Source organism: Enhydra lutris, unplaced genomic scaffold (genome assembly GCF_002288905.1).
Source record: "Enhydra lutris kenyoni isolate GAN:26980312 unplaced genomic scaffold, ASM228890v2 scaffoldscaffold24, whole genome shotgun sequence".
NCBI lineage: Eukaryota > Metazoa > Chordata > Mammalia > Carnivora > Mustelidae > Enhydra > Enhydra lutris.
In genome coordinates this window covers 28433609-28458186 of record NW_019154108.1, presented here as the reverse complement: position 1 = coordinate 28458186, position 24578 = coordinate 28433609, and the positions used below count along the sequence as shown (strand labels likewise).

Genomic DNA, 24578 nt, shown 5'->3' with positions numbered 1-24578 from the left:
TAACTGTGGATAGGGTCCAGAGTAATCCTTTCACTTACCTCCTTCAACCTTAAAATACATGTAGATTAATCTTGCAAATAAAGCTAATAAAAATGTTTTTTGGGGTTCCATTTATTTTTGTCTGTAATATCATTAGTTCAGTATTAGAATAGAAAGCTATAGATTGAAAAACCAAATTATTTGAGATCTAGTTTTTGTAGATAAATTTTTACTTGGACAATAAAGCTTGCTGCCTCAAGGTTTAATTAAAACCTTTCATAGGGTTCTGTCCTGGGGAGCAGTTCACACCTCAGTTTACCATCCCACCCCCCAGGTCTTTAGAGTATTTATTTCATCAGATGCCAAACAAAGAAGTTGTGAATATAGATGTGACAAGGTGTGAACACAGTCTATTTCTAGGACCCTTATTATAACTTCCCTTCGGAAGGTGCCCAGAAAAATGTACAAAAATCCCCACTTTTATGCAGTTAGAATCCTGTTGATGTAATGAGAATAATGGAGGGTGTATACTCCGTTTTTTAAAGTACACATTTACAAAAACAAGTAGCAGAACTGTAGGAGAAATAAGTTAGTGTATAGAATTAAATATGGCTTCTAGAATTAAATTGCTAGAATTAAATACTGCTTTTCAGGACATTTAAGATGAGGTATTCCTTAAAATCTCAGCCTGCCCTCTTCTCATTTCTTTTGATTCTTCTGGAAGGGCAACATGGTCCAACCATGTGGCAGTATGCTTGCTTTTTTTCTCCCATCTAAGAATAACAACCACATAAATCAGATTGCCAGAGTCATTTGTATTTCAAATACTCAATCCAGTTGCCCAAGACAGTTTGGGATAATAAAGCACTGACTTTGAAGTCAAAGGACCTACATTCAGAAAAATCCTAACACTGTCACTCCTTGTAAGGTAAGTGTAATTATCCCTACATTACAAATAATGAAGTTAAATAATTTGCCCGAGATTATACCTCATAAATGATGGAGGTAAAGTTTGCCTAGCTACAAAGCTGGTTTTAAGAGAATTAGGTAAGACTTCGGGGAGTATAGTTTATTTTGGCAGGAAGAAAAGCTGAATTCATTTAACAATAATTTAATGAACACTAGATCCAGGTATTGGGGTATAGCAGTGAGCAAAAAAACAAAACCATAAGGGCCTTGTTCTCATGGACCTTACATTCTATTTGGGGGAGAAAACCAACATATTATGTCAATAGGTAATATATTTATGAAGAAAAATTAGACAAAGTGTATAGAGTGGTAGGGATTAAGAGAAGCTATTTCATATAACATGTTGGAGAGGAGGAATTTCCTCTTCCCTTTAAGGTCCTTCTAGCTGGATTTAGAATCAACAATAAGACAGCTTAACAGTAGGAAGTCAAATTTAATAGACTACTTAGGGGGAATCCACACAGACATGGAAATTCCTAAAGATAGTCGGGCAATGAGATACTTCCATGACCTAAGGAGAGGGATAGGGTCTGGGGATACAAAGGGAAAAAAGACCACTAGCAGAAGGGAGAGATGTCTGGAAAACAAAGGTGCTCTCTTTATGTAGATAAGTTTCTTAGATAAAGAGAGATCTTTGTTAATAGCTCTCTTTCTGGAAAAGCAGGCAGTTGAGGGGGAGGTAAAGAGCTTTTTCTGAGTCTGCTAGGTTTGGATTGCTTTTAACTCAAAATAATGTTCGTGCCAAAGTGGCCCAGTTGAGGGTGGCCTACCACTGGTCCCTACAGTGGTCTGATAAGTTGACATTTGAGCAGAGCTCTGAAAGAAATGAGGGAGTGAGCTCCATAGTCATTTGAGGGAAGAACCTTTCAGGAGGAAGCAGTAAGGCTCTGAAGCAAGCGAAGTCTTGGCATGTCCCAGAAAAAAACAAGGAAGTCCCTGTGACTAGAAAACAATGGGTAAGAGGAAACCAGTAGGAGATAAATTCAGAGAGCTAGCCAGGGGAAGAGTCCTGTAGATGATGGTAAGCCTTATATGCTTTGTTTTTTACTATGAGTGTTTAAAGCATTTGGAGCAGAGGAGTGGCATAACCTGACTTTTTTTTTTTAAGATTTTATTTGTTTATTAGAGTGTGCACAAGGGGAGGGAAGGGGTAGGGGAGAGGAAGAGGGAGAGGAAGGAGAAAAGAATGTTAAGCAGACTCTTCAGTGAGCATGGATCCCAATCCAGGGCAGGGTCCCATGACCTGAGCTGAAACCAAGAGTCTGACGCTTAATTAACTGAGCCACCCAGGTACTCCATAATCTGACTTCTCTAAAGGATCACTTAGGTTGTTTAAAGAAGAGAGTATAAATTGGTAAAAGTAGACCAAGAAGACCTTTTATGAGACTAATGTAATATAAAAAACAGAGTGAAAATAGCCTGAATTAGGGTGGGGCTGATGAAGAGGTAGAGAAATAGTTGGAATCTAGATATTATTTGACGGTAGAATGACAGGATTTGTTGATAGATTAAGTTTGAGAGTGTGCAGAAGGGAAGAGGCTACAAGAGGGAAGAGGCTACAAGAATTTTGGCCTGAGCAACTGGAAGAATGAAATTGCTTTTTATTAATCTGGGGAAGGCTAGAAGAGAGACATGTTGGATAAGATAGAGAACCAAGGAATCAATTTGATAGATCATTGAGATCTATTTAATTTATGTGATAAGAGACATTTATATGGATCCAGACTGAGAATTTATCCAGGCAGGAAATAAGGGTCTTTTAGCCATTCATATATGGGTGATGGAAACCATGAGATTAGATGAGCTCCCCTAAGAATGTGTATAGAGAGCAGAGAGGATAGAACTTTAGAGCATGACCACATTTAAGAGATTTTTTTGCAGGTTTGCAAACCAAACCTTTGATATGAGTTTACAGATTAGCTATTATTAAAAAATTTGAATCCATACTAATACAGTAATAATAGCACAATTTTTATTGCTATGGTATACTTTTAAATGAAAAAGATATGTAGAAATTAGCTATGTGTTGAACTTAGGCAAAATAAAAAATTGTTTATAACTGAATTTAATAGTACTATCTTTTTTTTTTTTTTTAAGATTTTTACTTATTTATTTGACAGAGATCACAAGTAGGCAGAGAGGCAGGCAGAGAGAGAGGAGGAAGCAGGCTCCCCACTGAGCAGAGAGCCTGATGCGGGGCTCGATCCCAGGACCCTGGGATCATGACCTGAGCCGAAGGCAGAGGCTTTAACCCACTGAGCCACCCAGGTGCCCCAGTAGTACTATCTTTATGTACATAATTATGGTTACAACAAAAATGTTTTCAACATGCAGGGTCAGTATTAAAATGGGAATTTTTTAATTTGTCTTGTCTTTAATGGTGGTTCTTTTATAAGAAGCTTGATTATACCATTGTTAAGTATGTGATTTAGTATTTCAGCTTCTACTAAGTACAAGGCATCTTTAAGCACCATGGTCAAAAGCTTCCTTGATTGTTTAGTGGGTGGTAAAAATTGTTCTTTAACTGCTCAGTTTTTTTTCTGCCTTTAAATTGTCAAACATATTGGGGTGCCTGGGTGGCTCAGTGGGTTAAAGCCTCTGCCTTCGGCTCAGGTCATGATCCCAGGGTCCTGGGATCGAGCCCCGCATCGGGCTCTCTGCTCAGCAGGGAGCCTGCTTCCTCCTCTCTCTCTGCCTGCCTCTCTGCCTGCTTGTGATCTCTGTCTGTCAAATAAATAAATAAAACCTTTAAAAAAATAAATAAATAAATAAATAAATAAATAAATTGTCAAACATAAACAGTGCTGTTTCTACCAGATGTCAGGAATTTATGAACATTTCATATTCTAGAATACAGAATCACCTGTGGGCTAAGGCCAAGCACAGAAAGATTGAATTTAAGTACTTTGGAAAAACAGGTTGGTGTTGGAGAAAGGAACAACTGTCTTTGCTTTCAGGCTGTGCCTTTGTAATGTAAATATAGTTTCTTTTCCCCAAAATGTCCTTTTCTATTCTTCTCTCCTTCCCTGGGGACTCTTTCAACACAGGTGTTTTATTCTACTGTAGTTCTTGTCGGTGCTAGGAGCCTTAGGGGTAGTAAACTGATAGTGTCCCTTGCAGGCCACATATTAGACATATTAGAGCCTGCTTCCCTCTCTCTCTCTCTGCCTGCATCTTTGCCTACTTGTGATCTCTCTCTCTCGAGCGCTCTCTCTCTCTCTCTCTGTCAAATAAATAAATAAATAAATAAATCTTAAAAAAAAAAAAGAGGGGGCGCCTGGGTGGCTCAGTGGGTTAAAGCCTCTGCTTTCAGCTCAGGTTGTGATCCCAGGGTCCTGGGATCGAGCCCCACATCGGGTTCCCTGCTCAGCAGGGAGCCTGCTTCCCTCTCTCTCTCTCTGCCTGCCTCTCTGCCTACTTGTGATCTCTGTCAAATAAATAAATAAATAAATAAATAAATAAATAAATTTAAAAAAAGAGTTGTATAGAAATTTGGATACCCATAAGGAAGAAAACTGAGAATCTTATTTTGAATTGTTAAATAATTCTATAGTTCACTTTTTTCCCCAACACAGCATTCACATCAATCCCAGTTATTAAATATTCGCAGTGCCTCAGGAGATAGTTGTGGTTTCTCCAAAAGCATCAGGAGACCTGCTCTGCTACTGAAAGGAAAGCTTCATGATTTTAGCAAGTCACCTAACCAAATCAGTTTCTTCACCTGTTAAAGGAGGTTATTATTCTAAATGATCTAATGATCTATTCTGTTTCAAATCTCAGTCTTCATTCTTCAAGCTAGGTAACAGAAAATGTGTGGTTTTCATATTTAAAGACTTCTGGAAAACATTAACATGTAAAATTTACTAATACATTTATACCCTGGTTCTGTGATGCAATGTGTATCATATTTGAGAAATTTACAGGGCTGCTACTACGGCCTCGCCAAAAGTGTGTCCTGTAGCACCGTTAGGGTAACACGTACTTAAATATATAATAAATGCCCAACTTCCAGACTTCCAGAGTCTTTGTGTAAAAGTAGCTTCCCAAGCTCCAGCCATCACCCTACCCAAAAGCCACTGAAAACAGCAGCAACAGCAAATCCTAGATCAGTCCCAAAATGACAGTTATTCTTTTCCTTCTCCTTGTACCTCTTGGCCCTTTTATCTTAGGACTTCAAAACTCAGGTCAGAATTCTGTGTCAGTAGCTTTTGAACTTTTTTGATACAGCATAGAGCCCGCAAAGGAGCCTAATTATACAAATGTGTATGAATTTAAATGTGTATAGAGTACATAGTTGAAACATAGTTATTTAACTAAAAGGAATGTATGCCAATATTTTTTATTTTCTGTTTCATTTTTTTGGTGCTGCTTGTGACACACTGAATTGATTTTACAACTAAATGTAGCCCCCATTTATAGAACTCCTACTAAAGAAAAATACAAACCTCCAGTCGACATAAAATTAAACTTTCAGAAAAGTATTTATTTGTAAAGTGAGGAATGTCTGTTTATGGACCTATACATTTCTTTTGTAATCATACTAAACCTTCATTGATTTTGAATGATTTGATAGGAACGATTGGGCATATGTAGTACTTTTATTGGGGGGGGGGGACAGGTAGAGGGAAAAGGGGAGAGAGAATTTGAAGCAGGCTCTATGCCCAGCACAGAGTCCAGTGTGGGCTTTGATTTCACACCCCTGAGATGATGACCTGAGCAGAAATCAAGAGTCAGATGCTTAACTGACTGAGCCACCCACATGCCCATGACATATGTAGTACTTTTGAACGAATGAGGCTTATTGTCAGATTTAATATCTCTAGCAGCAAATTAGTCTAACAAAATCTTGTCAAGGTTTGTAAGAGTTCTACTAAATAAAAAAGTATTTTGCCTTTCATCTTCTTACCACTTTAATATTCATAAACTATGAAGAAAAGATTTCTAAGTAAAGATAAACTTCAGTCCAAACTTGCTGGATTATCATTAATTCAAACTTTACGTGAAGATTAATTGAAGCATATCAACTCAGGTTTGATTTTTTTTATTTGATTTCTAATATGGATAAGCATAACCACCTTATTTGAAAGGAATATAGATATTTCTATTACTAGAGTAGCTACAATTTAAAATTCTTAACAGGTAGCAAGCTCTGAGCTGGAAGTTATGTACATTCTATCATTTAATCTTTGCCATATGGGGTAGATACTTACCCATTTTAGAGCTAAAGAAACTGGGGATTAGGAAGGATAAGTAACTTGTCCGGTAATTGTCAGTAGCATTTCAACCCAGGTCTATCTGTTCCACAGCGTGCTTTGAGACTTTATGCTAGCTAATGTCAGAGTAGCCATAGTACCTAAGTGTCAGAGCTGTTAGACTTGGGGAGAAGAATAAAGAAATCTTAATTTAAGGTATGGTAAAATAGTTTGAGACATCTATGGTTGGACTAAAACTTAGGCAGAGAAGAGAATTTTAACTCGTTTCTCCCTGCTAGTGGCTTCTAAAATATTTGGTTTGATTCTTTCCCTTTTTTACAAACTAATGTGATTACATAATTATTTACTATGTTTCCTTGCTTATAAGACTACTGGCTCATTTAGTAACTTTTTAGAAGTGTAAATATTGCCTTAAAAGTATGTAAATCTTTTATTAGCTGTTGGTCTAACAAGTATTTATCCATATAATCGATAACTAAGTTTTCTTCAGTATCACAAAGTTTGATTCTAAGCTTTCCTCTCATTCTCAGATCAAAGAATGTCTTGAATTATGTCTGGCCATCAGCAATTTTCTGTAGTATCCCAGCAACAGATTAGTTTTTGGGATGCCTGGGTGGCTCAGTGGGTTAAGCCTCTGCCTGTGGCTCAGGTCATGATCTCAGGGTCCTGGGATCAAGCCCTGCATTGGGTTCTCTGCTCAGCGGGGAGCCTGCTTCCCCTTCTGTCTCTGCCTGCCTTTCTGCCTACTTGTGTTCTCTCTCTCTCAAATAAATAAATAAAATCTTAGGGACGCCTGGGTGGCTCAGCGGGTTATAGCCTCTGCCTTCGGCTCGGGTCATGGTCCCAGGGTCCTGGGATCGAGCCCCACATTGAGCTCGGCAGGGAGCCTGCTTCCTCCTCTCTCTCTGCCTGCCTCTCTGCCTACTTGTGATCTCTGTCTGTCAGATAAATAAATAAAATCTTAAAAAAAATAATAAATAAAATCTTAAAAAACAAAACTAGTTTTTGTAACCCGGACTTGTGATTTTCTTTTTTTAGTTTGTTTTTTACTTAACACCTTTGTGATAGCCTATACAAACTGTGAAAATTACCCATCTTAGAATAAAGGAAATATAGTACTATATATAAAGTTAATTTGGGGGTCCCTGGCCTCATTTTTCTGATCTTTTCATGCAGCATGAGCTATGTTTTATAGCTTTTGTGCTAAACCTGAGAGAAATCTAAAATATTATCTATGATAATGAGAAATACATATTTCTGTGTTTTAGAAAAATAACAAATACCAATATTTTGGTTAAACTAGTTTAAGAAATTAAAGTCCCATAGGTGTGTTTTGTGAAGAGAGAGAATAATTTTACAAGTGTTTTTCATAAATTTTTATTAATATATTGCAGGTAGTTATAGAAGATATGGTCCAAGACAGTCTAGTCTGAATACTTCGGAGATGAAAAAAGAATTCTCCTTTATTTTATGGGAGTGCATAATGAAAGTGCTCTGATTTGGGATTATTAATGTTTGTTCTTCAGAAGACGTTAAGAATGTGTATGAGTTCTGGCGTTCTTAGAAAGGAAGCTCTTTGGGAGCCTTGTTCTCCCTTTTGATTACCTGCAGGTTTCCCCTACTTCTTGAGTATGAACAGTTTATGGCAAGAGTGAGTTTCTAATAATATTGCCATCATCTTTCTTCCCTCCTTCCCCCATTCCTGTAGGTGTACCAACATTCGACCAGGAGAGACTGGAATGGATGTAACAAGCCGCTGCACCCTTGGAGACCCCAATAAACTGCCAGAAGGGGTTCCCCAACCCGCCCGCATGCCCTATATCTCAGACAAGCACCCTCGACAGACCTTGGAAGTGATTAACCTTCTGAGAAAGCACCGGGAGCTCTGCGATGTGGTGCTAGTTGTGGGCGCTAAGAAGATATATGCCCATCGAGTTATTTTGTCAGCCTGTAGTCCCTATTTCCGAGCTATGTTTACTGGAGAATTGGCAGAGAGCCGTCAGACAGAAGTAGTGATTCGAGACATAGATGAGAGGGCTATGGAACTACTGATTGACTTTGCATATACCTCCCAGATAACTGTGGAAGAGGGCAATGTTCAGACCCTTCTGCCAGCTGCTTGCCTCCTTCAGCTGGCAGAAATACAGGAAGCTTGCTGTGAATTCTTAAAGAGACAATTAGATCCTTCTAATTGCCTGGGCATTCGGGCTTTTGCTGACACACATTCATGTCGTGAGTTGCTAAGGATAGCAGACAAGTTTACTCAACATAACTTTCAAGAGGTGAGTTGTACTTGGTGGTTTGAATGCAGTCATAATGTATTGGTCAGGAGAGCAATATGAGTTCATGTTCTGCTAACTAACATGTACCTGTTCGGATATTTACTGCTGATTCTAACTCATAATACCAAAGATAAAAGTTGTTATAAATTCTAAGCCTGATTTTTATTTTAGAGACCAATTTTATGTTCTGTCAATAAAAGTTATAGTTTAGGGATTTGATTCTACCTAGCCGTATTAATAAACTAGTTTATAAGTCAGAATACAGTTTATTAATTCATTAGGAAATCGGTGTCTGATAGGATACCTGGTATCAGTCATTTGTATGAAACATTACCTTCCCGATTATGTGGATTTTTCATCAGAATAAATAATAAATCAGCAGTTACTTGGAGAACTAACAATCAGAAAAATTAAGTTAGAGATGTAAATGAAAAGAATTTTTCATTAAATCTTATTTTTCATTCATTTATTTAATAAATACGTGAAAAGCTACCGTTTCAGACACTGTGCTTGGGAAAAAAGGCTAGACGTAGTACTGAACAAGATGCCTAGAGTGTCTCTTCTCGTGGAGGTTATAATCAGGCAGGGAGTATATCCACTGAATGCATAATTACATAAATAATTATATAATAATTATAAATAAATATAAATAATTATAAATAATTATAGTTAATAGGTGCTACAAAGAAGCCTGGATGATTTAACATATTACAGAGAGATTCAACTTTGGTTCTGTAACAGCTGATTACAAAATTCTGAGACATGAAAAAGCATAACTAGGTTGAGAAACTGAAAGACACCCAGTGAGAGCCAGAGAACAAAAGAGAGGATGTTATTACATAATTTTACAGAAAGAACAGAGCCCCATCATATTGGAGTTAATAGACCATGTTAAGAATTGGAAGTTTAGGGGTGCCTGGGTGGCTTAGTCATTAAGTGTCTGCCTTTGGCTCAGGTCGTGATCCCAAGGTCCTGTTGTCAAGCCCCGTGTTGGGCTCCCTGCTCAGTGAGACACCTGCTTCTCCCTCTCCCACTGCCCCTGCTTGTATTCCCTCTATGCTCTCTGTCTCTCTCTCTGTCAAATAAATAAATAAATAATCTTTTAAAAAAGGAGAAAAAGAAGAATTTGAAATTTAATCTTAAGAGGAATAGAAAACGATTGAAGAGCTTTAAGCAAAGACATGGTCCCTTTTGCACTCTTCTCCTCACCAGGATAACTTCCAGTAGATCAAAGATTTAAAAATACAAATAGAACCATGAGAATATTAGAAGATGATATGGAGCAATTCCTTTTTTGTTTTTTTTTTAGCAATTCCTTTTTAATCTTGAACTGAGAAAGGCCTTTCTAATTGACTAACACAGAAGGCATAGAAGAAAATATAGATAGATTTGACTACATAAAAGTAAAAAAATTTTGGGCGCCTGAGTGGCTCAGTGGGTTAATCCTCTGTCTTTGGCTCAGGTTATGATCTCAGGGTCCTGGGATTGAGCCCCACATCAGGCTCTAGGCTCAGCAGGGAGTCTGCTTCCCCCTCTCTCTCTGCCTGCCTCTCTGCCTACTTGTGACCTCTGTATGTCAAGTAAATAAAATCTTTTAAAAAATTTTTTTGCATGGCAAAACAAAAAAACAGTAACAAGATTAAAGTCAAAGACAAAGTGAGGGCCTGGATGGCTCAGTTAGTAGAGCATGCAGCTCTTGATCTCAGGGTTGTGAGTTCGAGCCCCACGTTGGGTATACAGATTACTTAAAAATAAAATCTTAAAAAAAAAAAAGACAAAATGGAGCAAAATATTTGCAGCTATCACAGATAATAATCTCTTTAATACAGCAAGAAATCTTATTGGTCAATAACGTAGCCAGTGATGTAACCAAAAAATGGGCAGTAAACACATTCAGATTGCCCTTAAACATATAAAAGTCTGCTACAAGTTGTTTATAATAGCTGAAACACAAACTAAAACTATATCAAAGTACTATTTTTCACTTCTCAGATTACAAAATTATAATGTATCAGATTACAAATATCTAGAAGTTTGATTCCACATCCTGTTGACAAGGCCATGGAGACAAGGTAATGAAACTACATTGCTAGTGTCAATATAAATCGAAACAGCCTCCTTGAAAGGAAATTTGCACACTTTTTTCACACTCTTTGACTCAGCAGTTCTATTTCCAGGAATTTGTGCTACAGATATACTGGAGAAAGGAGCAGTTTGAGATGAGATCATGGGTTTTGTTTTAGATATATTTAATTTCCTATATTTATATGTCATATATATATATACACACACATACACATTTATTTATTTATTTATTTATTTTTAAGATTTTATTTATTCATCAGAGAGAGCGCACACACAAGCAGGCAGAGGCGGAGAGAGAAGCAGGCTCCCTGCCGAACAAGGAGCCCAATGTGGGACTTGATCCCAGAATCCTGGAATCATGACCTGAGCCGAAGACAGCAGCTTAACCAACTGAGCCACACAGGCGTCCCTATTTATTTATTTATTTATTAGATATATTTAATTTTGTAAATAGAGATACTGAGCCAGACCACTGTTTATGAGTCCTTTATCTTAGAAGTTAGACTGAGATTAAAATTCATCAACTCATAATGAAACTATGATGACATAATCCTTTTAAGGCAGGATTCAACACAGAAACCATAAAAGATTGGTATATTTGATTGCATTACAATTTAAAACTTTTTGGTAACAAAAAGGCACTATAAACAAGGTCAAAAAATCAGTACCACTGAGGTCACTAAGAAGGAAGAGAGAAGAGAAGAGCTTTAACATTTTTCCAACATTGAAGGATGGTTGGTGAAAGAGCAACTGGTTGAGGAAATGGAATAACGAGAGAAGAGGAAAACCAGGAGTGTGAGATCATGAAATGGCAACAGAGGGATTTTTTTATTTTTAAAGAATGAGGACAATTACATATATATATATATGTAATATATATATTACTTATATATAAGTATATATACTTATATATAAGTATATATACTTATTACTACATATATATATATGTATTGTCCTCATTCTTTAAAAAAAAAAACTTACTGGCTTATGCATTTTATATATATATATAAAGTGCATAAGCCAGTAAGTTTTTTTTTAAAGAATGAGGACAATATATATATATATGTATATATATACTGGCTTATGCATTTTAAATATATATATATATATATATATATATATTGCATAAGCCAGTAAGTTTCCAGAAATTAAGATTAGGGCCATTGACCTTAAGAAATATTAAAACATCACAAACATTTTAGTACTAGAGAAGGTATTGATCTGTTGAGCTGTAAAGAGTCCAGAAGTTGACATTTCAAGTCCGTGGAGGAAAGTGGAATTGTTTAATAAATAAATGTCATTTGGAAAATGGTGATTTGAGGGAAAAAATAAAGATGGAATTCCCAATGGATGAATAATTTAAACCTAAAAAATGAAATTCTAAAAGTTAGTTATTAGTTGGCTGGTAGTAAAAATGACCTTTCCAAGCAGGATACAACCAAGAAGCCATTAAGAAAGATTGATAAATTTGATTGTCTAAAATTAAGAATTTTTGTTCTTTATAATGACAATAACAACAATAAGAGCACCATAAACTAAATAAAAAAATCAATGTCAAACTCATACCTGGAGCATACATGAGGGAAAAAAATAGTAATTTCCATAAAACTCATACAAATTCAGTAAGAAAAACCATGAAAAACAACAGAAAAATAGGTAAAGGGTATAAAAAAGTAATGTGTAAAAAGAGATACTCAAATATAAGTAAACAGGGGTATCTGGGTGGCTCAAATGTAAGTAAACATATGAAAGTTTAGTCACCCTTACATGTAATTAAAGAAACATACATCAGAACAAGATACCTGGGGCCCCTGGGTCGCTCAGTCTGTTAAGCGTCTGCGTTTGGCTCAGGTCATGGTCCCTGGGTACTGGGATGGAGCCCCTCATTGGGCTCCTTGCTCAGCGGGAAGCCTACTTCTTCCTTTCCCTCTGCCTGCTGCTCCCCTGCTTGTGCTCTCTCTCTCTGTCAAGTAAATAAATAAAGTCTTAAAAAAAAAAAAAAAGAACAAGATACCATTGTTAACGGATCAGGTTGGAAAAACTTTAATTTTATTTGAAAGAAAATAGAAATTTATAAGAAATTATAAGAAAAAGAAAAAAAAACTTTCATATATCCCTTACCAAGAATCCCAGTTGTTAACATTTTGCCACATTCGTTACTGTTCTCTCGTTATGTCAAATATTTTTCTCTGAACAATTTGACAGTAGATTGCATACATCATATTCCTGTACTCTTGAACATTTCAGTATGTATTTTCTAAGACCAAGGGCATTTTTTTTACATAGAATTCTCTTACAACAGTTGATTTATCAAATTCAGGAAATTTGACATTGATTAAAAGCAATATTTAATGCATAGTTCCCATAGTTCCCTTTATAACAATTATTTTCCAGTCCAGATTCTAGAGCAGATGATTGCACCGCCTTTAGTTGTCATGGTTTTTGAGTTATAGATAATCTGTAGTAATTCTTTCCACATTTAAGAGCATAAGCAACTTGTCTGATGTTTCCTAATGGGCAGATTCAATATACATTGAATACTCAAAAGTGATATTTTGTTCTTCTCAATGCATCACAGAAGTACCTGGTATCTATTTGTCCCATTACTGATTATGCTAACTTTGATCACTTGGTTAAGTGGAGTCCTAAAGTTTCCTATTAAGTTATTATTTATCCTTTTTAACTAGTAAGAACTTTTACAGAGAGATGCTTCAAATCCATGTCAATGTCCTATTCCTTATCAAACTTCTACTCACTTTCACTTCCATCCATTGATAATTTCTGCCAAATTAGTTATTACTATGATGGTTGTAAAATGGTGATTTTAAAAAATTTTAAAAATGGTGATTTAAAAAAATTTTTAAAAATTCCCACTTTTCTGTAAACATTCTTCTATAAGGAAGAATTTTCCTTGTTCTGAGTGATTAACATTCTGGACTCAGACTTTTATTCTAGTTGATGGATGATAGTCCTTCATTACCATTTATTATTTTGGTGCTTTATAGTCTGATTTATCCTTCCTATGCTTACTTTTGCAAAATTAAGCAGAGATATGCATGTTTTTTATTTCCATTTCTGTCCTACACAAAAGGTAGCATTGTGTACGTTCTCTTTTGCACTTTGCCTTCTATTTAATTTATTCTGAAATTCATTCCGTATCAGTTCATAGAGATCTTCCTTGTTCTCTCTCCACAGCTGTGTTCTTCTCCTTGTGTGTACCACATTTTGTTCAGTCAGTTTCCCGTGTTTGAGCATTTAGATGGTGTTCAGTGTTTTGCCATTATAAATAAGGCTGCAATGAATAGCCTTGTGTGTGAATATTTCAGTGTTGTTGGAGGTTTATTTTCAGGATAAATTCCTAGAAATGCGACTGCAGGGTCAAAGGTTAACTGCGTATGTAATTTTGTTAAATATCACCAAATTCTCCTCTATGGGGATGGAACCATTCTGACCATAATACATGAGGGTGATTGTTTCCTCATAGCCTCGCTAACAGAATATATTGTCAACCTTTTGAGTTTTTGCTAGTCTATAGATGAGACGTGGAATCTCAGTGTGGTTTTAATTTGCATTTCTCTTAATATAAGTAAAGTTGGATATCTTTCATATGTTTAGGGGGCCTTTTTAATATAATTTTTGTTATTGTTTATTATTATCTTTTGCCCATTTTCCTATTCAATATATTTTTTTCTCATTGTTTTAAAGTTCTCTCTATATATTAACAGTGATAACCTTTTATCTGTGTTACATGTTACAAACTCTTTTTCCCACTTTGCATTTGCCTTTTAACTCTGCTTGTGGTATTTTTGGTCATGAAAAGGTTTTTTTTTTAATATTGTCAAATGTATAAATCTTTTACTTTATTGTATCTGGGTTTTGAGGCAGAATTTGAAGCCTTGCCCTTTCCTCAGGGTACAAAGGAATTCACCCATATCTTTTCTAGTATTGAATATGGCCTCTCTGAGTTTTTCTTGTATAGGATATGAAATACTACTTTCTTTTTGTAAATACCCAACTAGTCCCAATATCATTTATTTAACCCACTGAGCCACCCAGGCGCCCCAATATCATTTATTTAAAAGTCTCTTTTTGCCCCCAGTGATTTGAGATAACATTTTTATTATATATTGAATTTCTGTGTGTGCTGGGCTCTAGATCTTCTAGTGTAGGCCAGACAGCACTACCACACTGTTTTCTACAATGTTTTAATTATTGAGGCTTTGTAGTATATATTAATACATAGTAGGGTTGTTAATACCCCTCCCATATAACTCTCTTTCTCAGTGTTTATTTTTCCAAATGGACTTAATATCACCATATCTAAGAAAAAAACTTGATATATTTATTGGGATCAATTTAAATGAGAGATGTCTTTCTGTTTCTTCAGTTCTATTTTTTTTTTATCAGGAATATTTTATACTTTATTTAAATTTTGTGCATTTCATCTTGTTATTCCTAAGTGTATTTTTTTGTTCCTTTTGTAATTTTTCCCATTAATGAAGCTTCTAACCAATTGCCATTAATGTATATGAAAGCTTACCTTACTGAATTTTTATTCTTTGAGTTACTTTTCCCATTGATTCTTTTTTTTTTTTAAGATTTTATTTATTCATTTGACAGAGATCAAAAGTAAGAGGAGAGGCAGACAGAGAGAGAGGGGGAAGGAGGCTCCCTGCTGAGTAGGGAGCCCGTTGCGGGCTCAATCCTAGGGGCTCAGGGCGATCATGACCTGAGCCCAAGGCAGAGGCTTAATCCTTTGAGCCGCCCAGGTGCCCCTTGCCATTGATTCTTTAGAGTTTTCTGAACATCCTGTTGTATCATGTGGATATCAGTATTTTATTTCCTCTCCAATTGTTAATACCTTTAATTGTTTTTTTTTTTCTCTAGTTGCTAGGGTTAATACTTCTAGTAAAATGTTAAATAGCAATGGATTATTGGACATACTTTGTTTCTGGCATTATTAGGAATGATTTTGGTGTTTTCCCATTAAGTAATATGCTCTTTTTAAGACTGAAGTATGAATATCTTATCATATTAAGGAAGTATCCATGTACAACAATTCCTGTTTTCTTAGATACTTTTTATTAGGAATGGTATTGAATTTTCTCAAGGGTTTTCTCAGTATTTATGGAGGTAATGATACGAATTTTCTCCTTAAACCCATTATTATGAATTACATATATGAGGTCCTAAAATTAAAGCCTCTTTGCATTCTACATACACACATTTTGGTCATGGTATACTGTTAATGTGATGTTGGAATCTATTCACTAATATTTTATATAGTGTTTTTATATTGATATTCAGAAGTGATGCTCGTCTTTAATTTTCTTGTGCTGTCTTTATCAGGTTAGATATAAATGTTATACTTCATGAACATGAGTTAGAAGTTTTCTTGCATGTTTTGTGCTTTGAAACAATTTATATAACATTGAGACTATGTCCTTTCTGAAAGTTTGGTAGAATTCCTTTGTGAAACTGTCTAGGCTTGGTGCTTTTATGTGAAGTAGTTTATTGATAATTTTCTCTATTCTATGAAATTTCCCCTTTTTACTAGGATCAATTTTGGTAGACTCTATTTCCCTAGAAAATTATCAATTTTATCTACATTTTCGAGTTTATTTGTATAGAGTTGTACAAAGTAATTTCTTTTAATTGTTAAATTTCTGCATCAATGGTTACTTGCCCCTTAATTTTTTTTTTTTTTTTTTTGAGAGAATGATTATGAGTGAAGTGCAGAGGAGGGGTGCATAGGCCAGGCAAAGGGAGGAGGAGAGAAAGAATCTTAAGCAGGCTCTATGATTGGTACAGAGCCTGACTCCATGTTCAATCTCACGACCCTGAGATCATGATCTGAGCTGAAACCAGATGCTCAATAAACTGAGCCCACAAAGGCGTATCTTACTCCTTGATATTTTACATTTTGCATATATGTGCTTTCAATGTTTCTTTTCCTTGAAAAAGGTAGCTAGTGGTATGTCTGTTTTATTCATGTTTTTCCAAAGAATCAGTATTTCAACTTACTCATTAGATCTACAATTGTTTTCCCTATTTCATTACATTCTGGTTTTACCTTTATTAGTTCCTTCCTTGTGTTTTCTTTTGACTTGCTGTGTTCTTTTTCTAGCTGTTTGAGTTGAGAATTTGATTTGTTTTCATCCTTTTACATTAACTACTATAAGTGTTTAAAGCCATAGTTTTCCTTTGATCACTGTTTTAAATATATTTCATAGATTCTTATTTTTATCGCTCAGTTGTTTTACAGTAACTCCATTTATATTTCTCTCTACGAGGAAAAATTAATAGCAAAATTTTAAATATTTAGGTGGAAAGAGTTTTTTTAATTTCATTTTCAATTTCTAGTTTTAGTGCACTGCAGTGTTTATAGTGTTTCTACTTAATGAAATTTACTGACTTTTTTAGTCACATAATATATGATCAGTTTTTCTGACTATTCCATATGTGCATGGAAAGGAAGTATATTTTCTTGTCTCTATTCTCATAGTATTTGATATATGCATAAAGTCCATCTTATTGATAGCTCTTTTATATTATTTTGTCCACAGACCTATGTATTAGTCTTTTATTATTTATTATTAATTATTATTTATTATATTAATTATTATTTATTAAAGTCTTTTATTATTAGTGTATTTCTGTTTCTCCTTGCCTCATCTGTAGTTTATATAGGTGGTCACTATGTTGCTTAATGCATATATAATCATAATTCTGTATCCTAATTACAGATTGTGACTTTTAGCTTTATAAAGTATCCTCCTTTGTCAGAATTACTTCATTTGTTGTCTTAATTCTACTTTGATACCTGGCTTTCAATTCTTGTTTTCTTTTGTTTCCACCTGCCTGATGTATCTTTGCCCATTTGCCCTTTACTTGTAGCCTTTTTGCATCATGTTTCAGGTATTTTTCTTGAATTTGCATAGAATTAAGTTTTACTTTGTGAGCCAGTTTGAAAATCCTTTTCTTTTCTTTTTTTTTTTTTTTAAGATTTATTTATTTATTTATTTGACAGACAGAGATCACAAGTAGGCAGAGAGGCAGGCAGAAAGAGAGGGGAAGCAGGCTCCGTTCTGAGCAGAGAATCTGATGCGGGGCTCCATCCCAGGACCCTGAGATCATGACCTGAGCCAAAGGCAGAGGCTTTAGCCCACTGAGCCACCCAGGTGCCCCTGAAAATCTTTTTTTTTTAAATAGGCAGTTAAAGCCCATTTCTATCTATTTCTATTACTGATATGTTTACACTCAACTCTATCATACTAATTTTTTATAAAAGGTATCTAATTTAGTTATATTTACTGTATTTCTTTTTCTACATGAAAAATCTGCTCTTCGTTTTTATTTTATTTGTTTTGGTATATAAGAACATTTGTGCTTTTGTTCTAGTGATTACTTTTGTAAAGTAGAAAAAGAAGAGCAAATTAAACCCAAAGTAAGTAGAAGGAAGAAGAGAATAAAGGTTAGAGCAAAAAACCAATGGTTCTTTGAAAAAAAATTAATGAACCTCTAGTTACATTGATCAAGAATAAAAGGAGGGAAGACAAAATTTACCAATATCAGAAATAAGAGGATATCACTACAAATCCCTCAGATTAAAAAGCATAATAAGGGAGTATTAACAACCTTTTGCCAGTAAATTCAACAACTGATGGGAAATGGACAACTTCTTTGAAAAACACAGATTACAGAAACGGACTCAAGAAGAAACAAAACCAGAACAATCCTAAATCTATGAAAGAAATTGAAACAGTAATTTAAAATCCTTCCCACAAAGAAAATACCATCCCGGATGGTGAATTCTATCAAACACTTAAAGAAGACATAATATTAATTTTATATAAAGTCTTTCAGAAAAAGAAGGAGGAGGCTGACAAATAAAGACAAAATCACCCTGATGTCAAAACCACAGATGCTAAAAAAAAACCTACAAATAGAGCTCTCTCATTAATTCAGATACGACAAAATTTAATAAAATATTAATAAATTGATTCCACTTAAATAGAAAAAGTGGAATACACCACGACTAAATGGAGTTCATACCTCACTAAAGTTAATAGAGTTAGTTTCTCATTTAAAGTAATCTAACTACTTCATACACTTTTTAAAAATAGATTTGACTCTTAATTTCATCCCACTATTTTCACATGTCAAAATCCACTCTCTAAAACTAAAGATTTGCCAGCACTGAGAATTTCCAAAATAATTTGCCAGAGTCAATGGACGCCACATTAAGAATTGCCGGCTTTTAGGATGATGGTAATATTTTGTATCTTGATTGAGATCATGGTTACATGAGTACACTGTTCAAAACTGATTGATCTGTACACTTAAAATAAATAAGGTTGATTTTTAAAAATTTCCTGCCTTAACCATAGCTTGTGTTTTGGATCTAAAGTAGTAGCAAATGTCTGAAGAATATCCTTAATAGTACAGAAAGTTTTAGAATCCCTTCCAGTTCTAACCGGGCCTCTCAAGTGAACCTGATATATACCATAATGAAATCCCCTTGTTCATGGACTAAAATGCACTAGTTTTTTCACTAGTTCTGTGCAGATAGAAAAATTGTCACCATTTGGGGCTTAACACGTGACTCATTTAAATTATTCTCTAACTTAAAACTATATTTAATTTCCTTCTATTTCATTAGACCTAGCTTAATTCATGCAGTGTTATTTTTGTCCATAAACATAAATTTAAAAATTGTCTTTCAACATTAAGTTTACCATTCACTTCTAGATGACTTTGCTTATTCACTCTTGTTGCTTTGAGCTTTATTCATTCTTCAAATTTCATCTGTATTCATCTGAAGAAACTAAAAGTAAGCTCATTACCAAAATAGTGTGGGACTTAAAATTCAGATCTCCTATAAACTTTTACTTAAAACAGATACTTTCAAGAATTATTTTCTTGGGGCTCCTGGGTGGCTCTGTTGGCTAAATGGTGGCCTTCAGCTCACGTCATGATCTCAGGCTCCCTGCTTAGTAGGAAGTCTCTTCTTCCACTGTCCCTCCCTGCTCCTCATGCCTGGGCGTTCTCTCCCTTCTCTCTCTCTCTCTCAAAAAATAAAACCTTAAAAAAAAAAAAGGAATTATTTTCTTAAACTGGTTGTTTGGTCAAGGATAGACTTCAGTGCTAGATTTGCTTTAATCGTGAGCATTAGTATCTTTTTCCTCTTGGTGGAAAAAGGAGAAGTGACAATTTAACCAGACCGGACTTTATCAAAAGTATTGTTTTTACTCTTTGCTAAGTGCCAAACAAATATTTTCTCACACAGATTTTTATGTTTTCTTGCCATTTAGTGTTTCCAGTAGGTGACTAGTGAATATAATACTGATTTATTCATAAACTTTAAATTTGGTGATCATTGGTTTATAATCACTAAGTTGGGAAAAAGGATTTATACTTCGAACAAGATTCAAAAGAATGCTAAGGCGCTTCACAGAGATATATGATACCACCTTTGTGTTTAAGAGATCAGAGTGAAAATATTCATAAGGGGAAAGTAAGATACAGCCATGGCTACAGGGGGCCAGCACACTTGCTGTGAGGGCCAGCACACTTAATTTGGGGTCAGGCCCCGAATTTTGCTCTTGGTTTTATAACCCTATCATGGGGTTATCAGATAAAAAACAGGGTGCCCAGTTTAAGTATAAATTTCAGATGAACAACAAGTAATTTTTTAGTGTAAGTATGTCCTTTGATTTACTAATTCTGACAACCCTGCCACAGAGAGTACAATGCAGTCATTCTAACTACTGAGTCACCTGCGTGAGCAACCTCAGCTAAAATATGGAGGTAGCCTATTTAATTTCCTGACCTCCAGAAGGTTTCTCACTCAGACGATTTGAAAATTTGTGCCTATAAAAATCGTAGAGTTCATTAGTATTTTCTACTTTAAGTACAGCTGACCTTATGGCTCTCATGGTTTTGGAATTTGCATTTTTTTCTGACGTACTTGGGAAAAAACATTCTTAATCAAATATTCAAACTGCTATGGCTTATCTCCTATCCTGCTAAATATTCTGACTTTTTTATCCTAAAAAAAGCCCTCTTAAGAGGGTACATCTTCTGGGGCACCTGGGTGGCTCAGTGGGTTAAGCCTCTGCCTTCGGCCCAGGTCATGATCTCAAGGTCCTGGGATCAAGCCCCAAATCGGGCTCTCTGCTCGGTGGGGAGCCTGCTTCCCCTCCTCTCTCTGCCTGTTGCTCTGCCTACTTGTGATCTCTCTCCCTCTATCAAATAAATAAATAAAATCTTTTTTTAAAAAAAGTACATCTTCTGCATTAGAGGTTACACAGTAGGAATTAGAGCTCACACAGTAGGAATTAGAGCTCTTAATGGTATCCTTCCTGCACTAATAAATAATAGACATGACAGGTAGCACAGTCTTCTGAATGGGAGAACTGACCACATGGAGTGTAGCAGTCCTGTTTCCCTCCCTTCTCCACCTTGCACCCTGCCCCCTTCTACTCTACATACCGATGACAAGATTTACAAGATCTTGGGATTTGTGGCTGGACTGCACAACAAGGTAATATCCTTGTTGCCATTTCATCCCTGCGGTTGCTCCTCAGAGTGGTTTGATATTCACAGGTTTTCATGGGTCTAATGCTCTCCTGAGTATATTTGTTCTTGGTTGCAGAATTGTTAATACCCACATTCTTTTTTTTTTTTTTTAACTGGCCCCTTTGTGTTTCTGCCCCAGACATTTCTCTTTCAGCTACTAGTCTTCCTCTGAAAGCTTCCTCTGATTTTTTGTATGCCTCATATTTCTGGAGTTATAATTTGGTGTAGTTAGTTTGGTTTATTTTGAATGTAAACTTATATTTTGATACTTCATTATAGAAAAACAGAATTCCTTTTTCTTAAATAGCTTGAATCACAAATTATTATTTTTCCTCGATTTTAATTATGTCCTTGGTACGCTCCTTTGTTCCCCCACCCCTTTTTTTAATAAACTTTATTTTTTTAAAGATTTTATTTATTTTAGAACGAAAGAAAGTACGCGGAGGGAAGGGGCAGACTCTGTGCTGAGCATGGAACCTAACGCAGGTCTCAATCTCACAACCCTGAGATCACACCACCCATGAATCCCTAAACTTTATTTTTTTAGAGCAGTTTTAAGTTCATGGGAAAATGGAGCAGAAAGTTCAGAGTTCCCATGTACCCCAATTACACACACACTGTTATCCCTGTTATCAATATCCTGCACCAGAGAGGTATGTGTGTTACAACTGATGAACCTACATTCACATGTTATCATCACCCAAAGTCCATAATTTAAATTAGAGTTCACTGTTGCTGTTATACGTTCTATGGGTTTTGACAAATGCTTCCATCATTGTAGTAATATAAAGGGTAGTTTCATTGTCCTAAAAGTCCTCCATGCTCTGCCTATCTTTGTTCCCTTTTCAAAATTTTTTTCTTCTCTGGTACTCTTTTGAACTGCAGCTCCATTATGAAATAGAGCTTTGTCCCATAACCCTGAAGAACAATATCAAAACAGTACGTTAAATGTGGTCACAGGGTCTTTTCTTTATTCTTACCTAACTTTGAACAGGTGATGGAAAGTGAAGAGTTCATGTTGCTTCCAGCCAATCAGCTCATTGATATAATATCTAGTGATGAACTAAATGTTCGCAGTGAAGAACAGGTGTTCAACGCAGTGATGGCCTGGGTCAAATATAGTATTCAAGAAAGACGTCCTCAATTACCCCAGGTATGATGGAAATGTTTCTCCACGTAACTGTCTTTTTTGTAGTGGATGAAATAGTATATATTTGACTTGCAAAAAAGAAACAGTTGTCACTGTCCCTTATGTTAGACTGTAACAGAGATCATCTGTCTCCCAATAAATCATTAGATAGTGTTTAGAAACATTTTAAGTGTTTATCACTATGTACTTTTGCTCCTTGGCTTCCTCTCTATTTTGCCTCAGCTGTAGGTTACGGTATAGGACTAGTCAGAATCCGAATGGTACTAAAGGGACAAAATAAAGCAAGGATGGCAGCTATCTTGCTTCCCATCCCAATGTGGCTTGGAAATCCTATCTGTTGAAGAGTACAGGGATGGTATGGGCCATAAGTGGTCACTAGATGAAATGTTTAAAGTTCTTGTTATTATGACTATATTTTTAGCAATTTAATAGGATATTCTTCCAGATTGTTATAGTCCAGTTATATAAGGTAATTATAAAAGAGCTTATAACATATTGCTGAAAGCTCAAAATAGCATTCTAAATTGATATTAGTATGCTTTCAATTTTCTGATTATTCTGATTACTGAAATGGTAGAATAAATTTAGGTTTAGTATTTGTGCCTTCCCTCCCTCTTTTTTATTTATTAATTAAATCAAATTAATTCAGTTAGATCCCAAAACAATTGAAAACACAGTATGGGAACATGGGTTATGTATTCTCTTAAATACCCTGCAAGTGGGAGCTCATGCCTTTAACAGTATTTATTACCTCTTAGGTGCTGCAGCACGTTCGTCTGCCTTTACTTAGTCCCAAGTTCCTGGTGGGCACCGTAGGCTCTGATCCCCTCATCAAAAGTGATGAAGAATGCAGGTATGAGTGGCTCTGGGTGGGAAAAATCAGCAATGAGTGTTCCTGTTTTCTCCTAATTTCCTTATTTGTGTTGCTTCCTAAATATTTGTATTTCATAGTGCTGACACCAGGGCAGTATTTAACAGGTTTTTCTTCTGGGTTAGGGTCAAGAGGAGGAGATGGAAGAAGAGAGAACTGAGCTTCCAGGATTCCATTCCATTAGTTTTTATGTATGATGCTAATTGGTGTAGAAGTGGCAATAAAGAGGTAGATTTCTAAGGTTTTAATGCAAGCTTGAATTTGAAGAGGCAATTCTCTGCTAATTTATGTTTTTCTTGAGATAAATAATGCTGTTGACTCTTGTCAGAAAGTGTCAGGAGCAGTTTATCATTCTATCACATATGCCTGCCTAGGGAATAGGACCAGCTTTGCTTTCTGGGGGTGTGGACAGAGTCAAAGGACTACTCCTCACACAGCTGTGGAAGGGGTTCCACTAGAGGTTGGTGGAGTAGTTTCATAATGTATTTTGACTGAAAAAAACTCTGAACACTTTTATAATACAAACAAGATACCTCTTTTATTGGGCTATTTCTATAAAATAGACATGATTTAAAAATTACTTTTCCCAGTATGATAGGTTTTAAGATTTAGATTCCAGTCAGATCATACGGTGTTTTTAACCATTCCCCCCCCCCCCCGCACCAGCATGTTCTGTATATAAAAATGAAAGAGCAAGTCAATACTCAGAACTCCTTAAACTGTATTGACCTTTGGGTCTCCCTTAGTGACTAAAGAAACTTGCTCTAGTATTAGGAATCCCTAGAACAGAGGTAGAACATGAGGAATCATTTGCCTTTCTTCTGTAATCTGAAGCCTGTCCCTTTAACAAGGTATGTCAGAGGGGATTTAGATATTTGTCTCTTAAATTTAAAAAGCAGACAGATGGCAATTAATTCCCTCAAATATTTACATTAGCAGAAGGAAAACCGCATGAATTATGGATTCAAAAATCTAAAGAAACAATGCAAAGTGCCTCTCCCCCATAAAACATAAATCAGATTGTACTGATTCTGATGCACAAAGTGGTACTTTGATGCACAAAGGTACTTCCAAAGTCACTTTTAAAAGAAGCTCTTTCCTGAATTCGGAGTGGGAGACAAACCATGAGAGACTGTGGACTCTGAGAAACAAGCTGAGGGTTTTGGAGGGGAGGGGGTGGCGGGACAGGTGAGTCTGGTGGTGGGTATTATGGAGGGCACGTATGACACGGAGCACTGGGTGTGGTGCATAAACAATGAATGCTGGAACACTGAAAAGAAATAAAATAAAATAAAATAAAATGGGGGGGAAAAAGTTTCTAAAATAAAAGAAGCCCTTTCCTGGTATCCTGACCTCATGACATTTATTAGTTGTGAGACCTTAAGCAAGTTACTTTAACCTCTTTCTTCTATAGTATCTTCATCTGTAAAGTAGGATGACAATAGTAC

General features: G+C 35.6%; 1 protein-coding gene across 1 annotated transcript in view; it reads left to right on the top strand.

Annotated features, from left to right (window-relative positions):
* Positions 1–24578, top strand: part of LOC111150783 (kelch like family member 20) — a 64642-nt gene that overhangs the window by 10106 nt on the left and 29958 nt on the right. Inside the window, exons 3-5 of the mRNA XM_022508382.1 lie at positions 7870–8443; positions 22104–22262; positions 23018–23112. Coding sequence (XP_022364090.1) covers positions 7870–8443; positions 22104–22262; positions 23018–23112 — 828 coding nt within the window. The remainder of the gene's footprint in view (positions 1–7869; positions 8444–22103; positions 22263–23017; positions 23113–24578) is intronic.